Consider the following 11,047-nt stretch of genomic DNA (forward strand, 5'->3'; position numbering starts at 1 on the left):
CTGAATTTTTCAGGTCTCTTGCTCATATTTTACGTCTCGTTTTTGCTCATCATGTTCGGGGTGTTCTTCGCATTGCTTTTCGGGGCCGTTAGCATGATTGATTTCTTCACAAAGGGGGCGTTACACGATGTTAGTGCAATAAAAAACCCACTGCCCGATTATTTTTTATTTTATTTCTTCCACTTTAAATCAGAGATTAGCGAAATGTGGTCGGATGGGAACACGATGCTGGGGAGAGCCGTGTGTTGGTTCAGTTCCTCCAAGGAGGGGAATGGCACCACTTGGACCACTTCGAAATTTTTCGATTCGAAGTAAATGTAGTCGAGGCAATCGGCGAAACCCGCCGTGAAATTGGTGTATTTTGGAGTCCCACAAGCGCTGAACAGCCGCAAGCTCTGGCTGAGGGGCACCTTGATGGCCTCTTCGGCATCTGAAATCAATTATTTACGCCCATTTCGAAATTTTTGTTAAATAACAAATTGTGCTATTATCGCATGAAATAGGTATTTACTGCTTTTGAAGTCGATGTGGTCTTCGGGGACGTGTCCAGTGGTGTATAACTGGTAAATGCCACACTCAGGGGTGCTGTTGAAGTCGCCACAAAGTATCAAAGAGAGTCGCTTCTTATACTACAAAAAAAAATTTTTTATTGGTGCTTTCATCAGAGAATTTCGTTTTCGAGTCTTCTAATACGGGTGAAACTGAATTCACTACACATGTTAAAAGCTGTAACTCCTTGATATAAATAGATTACAAAGCTGGATTGGGAAATTTCCATTTCAGTGAATTAATGAATTAAACGTTTTTTAAATTCAGTCAAAACGCCACTGGGATAAAATTGTGGGAATAAACAAGGTAAGTTTCGACAAAAAAATCTTTGCAAAAAAGACGATTTGTCATTGAAATACCTACCCTTTTTTATCGCCGCTTACTAAATGATAAGGTCAGTGTGTCTTTGCGGGGTTGTGTTTGAACTTGGTACCGTGCCTTGTGTCGTAAAAATATTCCAATATCTACCAGATAGAAATAATACGAGCGTTGTTACCGCAAGATTTATTCCAACGTGTAAATTAGTGCGAGTGCTTGGTGCAAAAATGTATCGAATTTCCAGAATTGCTCAATAGTCACGACACCTTTTAATGTAAGGTAGGTCAGGTGTTACTCCAATTTCAAGTTCAAATTTGTTTTCGTTTTTTGTGGGTACTGAAATCTCTTCATATCTGTGCTGATAGTTGCCTACAGGCGTCGTAATTGGGGTTCCTGAAGGGGGTTTTACCCCACTTTCAAAGATAAGAAACATGCGAAAAATTAGGAAACACATGTTGTCACTGTACCCACGATTAAATATGTGTAGTGAATTCAAGTTCACTCTGTACTAATTTATGAAAATGCGTTATTTCGGATTTAGGCGAACAAAAGTCAATCTCACAATTATTGGCCCTTCACTGAATACTAGTTATTTATTAGCTGTGATAGTAAGGAAGTCCAAAAATAATGAAACTCGTAAAAATTGCCTATAAACAATAGACGGTCTTTGAAGTAGATTGAACAAGTTTACACTTTATCTCGCATTGTAGATATTTCACAATTCAATTATTTGGACAAGACAGTTGTTTTTCTTTCTGCTAATACCCTTCTATTCATGACTAAGACTTACGGCGTAAAATATAAGCTCTGCTTAAATCCCATTTCATTTCAAAGAATTTTTGACAGCGTATTTGAATTTTTTGGAGTGAACTAGAGAACAAATTGTGAGTTTCTGTATAAGAAAATAATTCTGTGTTAAGTTAAGTCCCAGCGACAAATTTTGAGCCAAGGAAACCCACCAGAAACTCAAAAAAAATTCAAGTGCGTTGTAAATAAGTGCAGTTTAAAATTGTCTAAAGCTTGGTTTAAACTAAACCACACGTAATTTATTGCACTATTTGAAAAGGGATCGATGACAAATTGCGTTATTCGTGATTTGTATAATGAAAAAATTAGTTCAATTGCTTCAAATAATATTTTTAACGAAATAAAATTCAATAAAACTTCTTGTTGTCGCTTAAAAATTGAGAATACTTTGGCACAATACGTAATTGTTGCAACAGCAGTTTTATGCAATATTGCCAAAAAATAGAGATGAAGGCGGAAGAGAACCTAAATTGGCTGATGGCATGGTTGATAAAGAGGTGATAGAGACATTATTTCACCCTTCAAAGCAGAAATAAAAAAATCGCAACATTTTCACGTATTTATAAACTTGACAACTACTCGTAATTGACAGGCATTTGGCGAACAGATAAAATGCCACGGTGGAGCTCAATTTATTTAAATAATATTATTTATATCCACAAAGCTTAGCTTTGTCAAGCCAAACCGGTGCACTTAGGCCCCACTATTTAATTCAGCTAATGAAATACTGTATACTGTTTTATAACTTTCCTAATATTTTTAGATCCATGGTTTATTTTACAAAAATTGAAATGAACTTTTAAACGGAAATTTATGCAAAAAAAGAAGCCGTATTAAGGAAACTACATTAAATTTCGTTTAAAACCCCGTAGTAATCATTACGATTCTGTAATTGTTTTTTCGCTTAAAGTTATTGCAAAACCATCTTTCAGTCTTTTTTATAAATAATGTCACATATTTTTTAGTGTACTGATCTTACTTAACTCGTTTGAAAAGCATAAACATTATCGCAATTGTGCTTCTTCGTAATTACCCTTTAACAAATAAATAAAAATTATTGGTGAAATAACTGACGATTTATTTTTTGTTTATGAAACCGACCCTCAATCTGTTTTTTTTTATAAATTGCTTATATTTTGATGGACTAATAATTCTTTTTCTGATAAAATCTCTCTTATATTATTCGAATAATCGAAGCAGGATTTTACAAAAGTATGTTACGAATTTAATCCTTTTTTGTTTATTTTTTTAAGAAGAATAAATTACTATAATTTATTGACTTTCATCCGGCTTTTTAATGTTGAATGGTGCCAGATATGCAAATTAAACATACCGATTTGTTAAATAGCCTTATTAAGTGATTTTTTGGCGGTACAGAAACTCTCGGAATCAAATTCCATGTTTGTTTTTTAGCATATTTGGTTTAATTAAACTTATTTTGTCCACCGTACGAGGGAGGAAAGTACTTTCCTCCTTCGGGAAGAAATAACGTACTCTCATGAAATAGTTGGAAGGTGGAAAACGATCGAAAAAGTCATGTGTATCACTGGAGGAAAGCCTCTTCTCTCCCTCATATGATTAATTCATCTTCAGGAGAGAATACATATGCATTTCCTCCCTTAATATACAAATATCTATTGCTTGTTTTTATTAATCTTTCAACGACTCACTTTATTCCTAAACTCGTCCATCAAATGTTCCAAATATCTGATAATCGCAGCCCCTTGTAATAGCCTGATATGATCGGCGTCTGGATGGAAATACAAATGCGTGTTTCCAACCACCAAAACCTCATCATTTTCCAGCGATTCAAGAATATTTACTTGAAGAACAGTAGACCTATTCAAAATGCGTTCAGTCAAATTTTTATTTCCTTCGATTTTTGCCCAAATATCCGAAAACAACGAATTCGTATTCAATTCATCCGACAAAACTAAACGAAACGTCTCCAAACACTTAAACCTCTCCCTATTGTAGAAACAAGCCAGTCCTTCGGCCACTGAACCCCTTTTTATGCAAAAATCAGAATCGTAACCCAATTGCTCGAAAAGGGGCTGCAGGTCGTAGTTGTAGATTTTCCGATCGACTTCTTGCAAGCAAATTAAATCACCGTTATACCCAGTTATTTCTTTGATAAACAACTGCTTTCTGTAATCAATAGCAAGGGCGTAAGGCGGGCAATAAGGGTGCAAAACCTCTCTCGTGAAATCGGAATCGCAATATAAATCTGCCAAAATATTATAGGACACTACTCTAAACCTAAAAAAAATACTGTCTTATTGAAAATTGCAAAAAGTGACGCACGTATCCCCTGAACATTTTTCTTTGGTGAATTGGTGTCTCGATTCAAATGGACAAAATCCAGGACAGGCTTGGACTTGCACAGGTGAAATGGCCTCAGCCGCGGGCCCCACCAAGTCACCGCTTTTCGGCACACAGCTCAGTTTCAAATAGGCCCCAATGTCGCTATTGTTTGTGTTGTACACAAAACCGGTCCCCACTAAACTCCACTTATTTTTATCACTCGATTTGAACCAGTTAAACTCGGATTTGGTTTTATCGGTGTAAATGCTTTCAAACTTCGTGGGGTAGACCGGAAAGCCGGCCAGAATCGAGCTAGGGAGCACCACACCGCTGATCCAAGGCGAATTTATCACCACTTTAAACTCCTGCTCACACACGCTCAAAACGACGCTGTTTTGCTCACTAAAAATATCCTTGCAAAGCGTCGTTTCGTCGGATACCGGACTTCCGTTCACTGTGAGTGAGACTTGAACGGGGGAACTTGTGGGGGCGTTTTTTGCTTTTTTCTTGACGATTTTTTCGATGTTTGTGGCCACACGTTGGGTGAAGGTAGTGGCAGATTCGGTGATTTGGCGACAGAAATTAAACTGGCGGTTGATACGACCTGTGGGGTCTACGTACTGGAAAGTCAGCTCGAACCTGTCTGACTCGGTTAAGTGTCTCAAATAGGCTTGGTTCATCGCACAGACGTAGCGGTTGATGTGGCGCAGCGGAAAGTAACGTGTGAAATTGACAAGGGCCAAAACCATTGGAAAGGGCCCCTAAAAAGTGTTTCTTAAAAAAATTATTGAGGTTAGGTACGAAAAAAGTAAGATTAAGTCATGCTGTCATTGTTGTGCCATTAGATAGTTCCAATTTTATTTTTTGTTTTATATGGTCAAAAAATTACAAAGTCTTGAATTAGGCGACAAACGTGCTTCAAGCACGTATTAAGTAATTATCGAATTGTTATAATTTTATTACGATTACGAGTAAAAAAACTGTGTCTGAGGGCACATGATTTTGACAAATCAGTGTAAACATAACCCAACTTCCGTTACAATGTAGCCGGTTTTAATTTAATTATTTAATTATGTCGAACATGTTAACCGCCCGCAAAATCAAGACCCTTGCGTACGGAGCGTGTTTTTTAACCGTCTTGTATTACTTCGGAGTGTTCACCCATTTGTTCGAGTCCGAGTTCAAGCACCACTTCCGCTACCCCTACGATGGGGACATTGAGGAGCTGGTGCAGCAACTTCGCTCGAACGCGACCCCCAAAGTGCCCCCGATCAACACCTACAATTTCCGCTTCGCCAAATCAAGTTCCAACAAGTGCAAAAACGTGGAGAACTTGCGGCTGGTTTTTTTGGTGAAGTCGGCCCCCGAGCACTTCGACCGCCGATTGGCGATCCGCAGCAGCTGGGGCTTCGAGCACCGCTTTTCCGACGTGGAGATCCGGACGGTTTTCCTGTTGGGTGAGCGCAGCGACGCGACTTCGCAACTTAAAATCAGAAAGGAGTTTGAGAGTTATAAGGACATAGTCCAGGCTAATTTCACGGACGATTATTACAACAATACGTATAAGACCATGATGGGTTTCACTTGGGCGGCGCGGTTTTGCCCCAACGCGCGTTTTTACATGTTTGTGGACGATGATTATTACGTTTCGACGAAAAATTTGTTGCGCTTTATCCGGAACCCGACCGCTTATCCGAATTATCTCGAGCCGGCCAAGCAGCGAAAACTGCACCAGTATGATTTTGATTTGGACGTCAATGTGCGCCTTTACGCGGGGTTTGTCTTTGTGTCAGCCCCTCACAGACATAGGACCAGTAAGTGGTACGTGTCTTTGAGCGAGTATCCGTACGACATGTGGCCCCCTTATGTGACCGCAGGGGCGTATGTGGTGTCGAGGGAGGCCCTCCTTGATATGTACTACGCCAGTTTCTATACAAAACATTTCAAATTCGACGATATTTATGTCGGTTTGTTGGCGTATAAATGTAAAATCGAGCCATATCATTGTGATCAGTTTTATTTTAATAAGTTGGGTTATAATTTCGAGGACTATAAGTATTTGGTGGCCACACATGGCTATGGGGATCCGTTTGAACTTGTCAAGGTTTGGACGCAGCAAAGGGCCAAAAATAGTGCATAATTTGTAAATAAAAAATGTCAAGCTTGTGATTCCAGAGTTAAATTGGCAACACTGAATAAACAATGTTGCCAATTCAATTGCAAAATCACAAGCCACTAGGACTGATTTACCCACTGTTAAGTTATTTATGTTTAATAAACATATCATGTTTACTTTTGTTAAAACATCTTTATTAACCTTGATTTACCACACATCCTTACCATCATCATAATAAATAAACAACAACAACAAACGATATATTGTTCAAGAACCTAATCCAGTCCTTTGATTTTAATACACATATCAAAGAGAATACAATAAATAACAAATAGTAATGACAATTTTTTTATTAGAGTTGTCAGATCATAAAGAAGTAGTCTTATTGATATTACAGCAAAACCAATAACAATTACAACTAGACCAATCCATTTTCAGGGATTGGGTGATCTTTATAATGCACTTGCAGTTGCCAGTTGGCACTTATTAACTCAAGAAATATATCTGTAGAAGAAAAGTTTTGACAAATTTTGTGTACAGTCTTAATATTTTCCCATTGAAACGCAGAACAACTATTAACAAGAATGTTGAACTAAAATGGTTTACGCGCAATTAAAGAAAATGAGAGATTCACTTCTTTTACAGTATACAGTTTACAGTTAAAAACTATGTGACAAAATTATAGAGAAGCAATTATTAACACAAAAAGAGAATATGACACAAATTACATCTCAAGTAACAATAATTCATGTAACATAGTAGTAAAAATATTAATACGTCACCTGATAGTTTTAACGCTATTTTGTAAATGTAGCAAAAGAAGTTGTTGATAAACTCCCAAATTGCTCTATAAATAATAATATCAATACTCTACCAACAAGAAAATTAACCATGATTTCAATTCCCTACCAGTCTGTCAAACTTTTATGAGAAACACTATTTTTTACTAATTTTTAAAATTAAAGGTGTAAAACCATTTTTTTGGTTTTTATTTTTTTAAGTAATTCCTAATCCTATTTGAAAATTAGGGACATGTAGCAAGCTAAAAATGTATCCTAAAGAGTACAAAGAAATAATAATAGCTTAGCATTAAAAATATTATTATGACATAATGCTGTTTTGGGACATCACCTTCAACTTTTTGAAATATTTTTTCGATTCGTTCGTGAGTTCAAATTCAACATAAAATGTTACTAATGTTGGTTTTAAACTCTCTCATTGCATCTCTAATCGACAATTTTTTTTTGATAATTAAACACGCAAATTTTTTCCCTTTCCGATAATGTTTAAAATAGTATGGGGTGTTATTTAAAATTTTAAAGTAGGGGTGGCTAGCGATTAAGGGATGGAACTTAAATAGATTTGCTCAATATCGAAAGTTATTGAGACTGGCTTCTTTTGATGAAAGCCTTGTATAAATAACGTCTACAAAATATTAAAAGTCCAACTTTACTTATTAGTAAATTAGTTATTACTGAGCTACAGAAGACAGGAGCTCAGCTGGACGACTCTGTATACATATTATTAAAAGTAATCACCCAGTTCACGGACATTGTCGCCGAATACTTAATTAAAATAATTTCTCATATTTATAAAATATTTATTAGAGTAATGATAATAGGAATAATAAGAACCTTTATTTACTTCTACCCTAATTACAGTTAATTTATTATTTTATTGAACAAAATAATTTGACCTATTAAGAGAAACTACTTGTCCCAGAATAAAAAGTAACATTCACTTTGAATTCGTTTCTTATTTTCGAAATCCTGAAAATGGATCACCCCGACATCAAACCCATGACAGGTTTTTAAACAAATTCAAAAGGTGCAGTATTTGTAATTGCATTTTAGATGACTCTTTAAAACTCATCAGATTTATCGCATCCGATATTTTGCAACCATTGCCCGTTAAAATCTTTCTAGGTGTGATTTTTCTGTTTTTCACAGTGGGCTCAAATCTCTTGATGATTTACTTCGTTTTGTATGTGTACGACATTCGAGAGTTTATGGATTATGCACCAGTTTTATTTGCGTCATTCTATGTAACTTACATAAGTCGAATTCTACTTGAATTTATTAAAGAAAAATTTCAGTCAGGGGTTGCCATTTTATCAGCGATATTTAAAGGCAAAATTATTCACACTTTACCAGACGATATAAGCCTTTGGGCCCTAGACTCCGGTGGTGAGAAAATCCACTCCGAAATTAGGTTTAAAGCCAGGATGGTGACAATTTTTGTTATTTGCAATACTCTACTCATTATTGGTGGTATTATACTCAACCTAATACCTCTGTCGGACGATCTTCATGTTTATTTCGCTTTGCGTTTCATCCACGAATATTTTCCCAATCATAAAACATGTCTTATAATTCTTCTGAAAGCTTCAATCTTTCCTGTCATCCCTCACATGCTAGTAGTGCACGCTTACCAAATTCTCTACTATACTCAGCACTCAAATTTCCAAATTCAGTTATTTAACAAAGTTATCGCAGAGGTTGATTTTTGGGAAACGCCTTTACGTGAAACTGAGCTGTTTTACAGTAAACCCTATCAAAAAGGAATCGAAAAGAAACTAAAGTTTTGCATTCAAAGACTTCAGGTGTTAATCAAGTAAATATAGCACTTGGTATTAATTTTTATTCATTACAGAAATAATCATTTTAGTGCCTACATTGTTAAAACTAAAGAAATTGGTACGTTAATTGCACTGTTTGCAATTTGTGGCGTCCTTATGGGAATTGGATTTTCTTTATATTTATTTTCTGTAAGTACTTGTTTACACAAATTGATGAGTTTATTTAAATAACCAAATTTTAAGGGAAAATTTACTCCTGAGTATTATTTACGACTGACTTTCATGACGCTTGTTGCTGTTACGACTTTTTCGTCCATTATCTGGGGAGGTCAATCGACTGAAACTATCGTAATAAATTTTAGATTTTCTACCAAATAAAATCAAAAGTGGTTTTAGATAACTGAAATGATTACGGCATTATGTCAAGTTCGGTGGTACAATTTTAGTCAAACCAATAAAAAACTCTATTTAATTCTTTTAACAAACATGATGAAAGATCGGAAAATCAAATTTACGGAGAATTATTCCATCAACTACCAGCTAGGACTGGCCGTACGTAATTTATTTTTCATTCTGTTAGAGTATTTATGGTGGTTTTCAGATCGTCAGAGGAATTTACTCGATCATGTCTGTTGTTGTAAAAATGCGCTCATAAACACCTATTAGTTGTTTCAAAACTAGAAATGCCAACGTTACACTTTATCGAATTATTTTTGTAAATAAGGTTGATAAAAATGTAAAATACCTAGTTATTAATGAATAGATCTCTCATTGAAATTGCATATTACATTAGCTATTAATTTTTTGAAATGCATGATTAATTTATAACAATTAACATTTAGTCTGTGCATTTGGAGAAAATGTTGGGATTTTTGTAGTTTGGAAACAGTTAATGAATAATCGCGTATAAATGTTTAACTTCGAATGTTTGGCATCCTGTGATTTATTTGTATTGGTTGTGTTTTAGTAAGTTTTTTATTATTCAACACGTACCCAGTACTAATGTCGTCAAAAATTACTTTCTATTTTTTATTAATTTTTAAAATTTCAAGGTGTAAAACCGATTTTTTTTAGTTTTTGTTTTTTTTTTATGTAATTTTTGACCCGATTTGAAAGAAATAGGGACATGTAGTAAGCTAAAAAGGTATCCTAATGAGCCCAAAGAAATACTAGCTTAGCATTAAAAATATTATTGTGACATAATACTTTTTTGGGGCAAGTTGTATAATCAAAAATATTTTCCTAAAATACATATAATAAAAAATAACGTCTACAAAATATTAAAAGTCCAACTTTACTAATAACTGAGCCACAGAAGACGGAAGCTGAGGTGGACGACTCTGAATACATATAATTAAAAGTAATCACCCAGTTCACTGATATTGTCGCCGAATACTTAATTAAATTAATTTCTTCTTGATCTTTTACCATAATGTACATACATATTAAAATATTTATTAGAGTAATGATAATAGGAATAATTAGAACCTTTATTTACTTCTACTCCAATTACTGTTAATTTATTATTTTATTAAACAAAATAATTTGACCTATTAAGAGAAACTACTTGTCCCAGAATAAAAAGTAACATTCACTTTGAATTCGGTTCTTGTTTTCGAAATCCTGAAAATGGATCACTCGGACATCAAACTCATGACAGGTCGTCAAAGGAATTTACTCGATCATGTCTGTTGTTGTGAAGATGCGTTCATAAACACCTAGCCGACGTACAACATGAGTCACTCTGTATATGTTAGTTGACGTCGAACGTGCTTCAATTTTTTCTCACGTCGTGAAATTTAAGAATTAGATGCTAAAGATTTCTGGTTTTTTAAGCACTGAACTGTGGTACATTCTAATTATTAAATTATTAAAGTTTCATTATCGTTGTAGAAAAGCAAATAATAATAATAGTGATAATGATAATAATAATAATAATAATAATAATAATAATAATAGTAATAATAATAATAATAATAATAATAATAATAATTAGTAATATTCAGCTAATTTAACCAATAAAAAAACAAAAGAATTTTTTACTTTTGCTGCGTTATTTATTTATTTTTGTCTGGTTTACGTTTACGTTTCTTACAATCCCTTGTTTGTGTTCACACCATATTTTACTTATTTCTAATTTTTTATAGAAAAATTATGGTCAGACTTGACCTGACCTGACCGCCTTTTGCAGATATTTTAACACATGATACTTACTGTACAAAAGACAATATTTTGGAATTTTCCAAGCGCGTCTAAGTTGATTTTTCAATTCGAAAATATCATACTTCGGAAAATTGATGAAAACCTCAATTTTAAAAAGCTATTGCTTATACCTTTTCTATGACGTTCTGCACATTTTTGACTCCGAAAATGGA

At 34.5% G+C, this 11,047-nt stretch overlaps 2 protein-coding genes and 1 non-coding gene across 5 annotated transcripts; 2 read left to right on the forward strand and 1 right to left on the reverse strand.

The window, feature by feature from the left end:
* Positions 1-151: 151 nt before the first annotated feature.
* Positions 152-4,920, reverse strand: LOC661460 (uncharacterized protein). Of its 2 annotated transcripts, none has more exons than XM_967615.4 (4): positions 3,979-4,920; positions 3,345-3,933; positions 512-629; positions 152-430 (listed from the first exon to the last, which is right to left on the reverse strand). In XM_967615.4, the coding sequence occupies exons 1-4, from the start codon at positions 4,725-4,727 to the stop codon at positions 171-173; spliced, it is 1,716 nt and encodes a 571-aa protein (XP_972708.1). In that variant the 5' UTR covers positions 4,728-4,920; the 3' UTR covers positions 152-170. The 2 variants fall into 2 exon arrangements, with proteins under 2 accessions (XP_972708.1, XP_064212613.1); XM_064356543.1 differs by having other exon boundaries at positions 486-629; positions 3,979-4,727.
* Positions 939-10,613, forward strand: LOC103312914 (uncharacterized). Of its 2 annotated transcripts, none has more exons than XR_001574931.2 (5): positions 939-1,146; positions 8,762-8,861; positions 8,916-9,020; positions 9,069-9,224; positions 9,274-10,613. It is a non-coding gene; the product is annotated as an uncharacterized LOC103312914 (transcript). The 2 variants fall into 2 exon arrangements; XR_010334147.1 differs by lacking the exon at positions 939-1,146 and adding an exon at positions 8,015-8,707.
* Positions 4,985-6,270, forward strand: brn (brainiac). The gene has a single exon (XM_967575.4). The coding sequence runs from the start codon at positions 5,051-5,053 to the stop codon at positions 6,116-6,118; it is 1,068 nt and encodes a 355-aa protein (XP_972668.2). The 5' UTR covers positions 4,985-5,050; the 3' UTR covers positions 6,119-6,270.
* Positions 10,614-11,047: the final 434 nt, after the last annotated feature.

This window comes from Tribolium castaneum, chromosome 5 (genome assembly GCF_031307605.1).
Source record: "Tribolium castaneum strain GA2 chromosome 5, icTriCast1.1, whole genome shotgun sequence".
Classification (NCBI taxonomy): Eukaryota; Metazoa; Arthropoda; class Insecta; order Coleoptera; family Tenebrionidae; genus Tribolium; species Tribolium castaneum.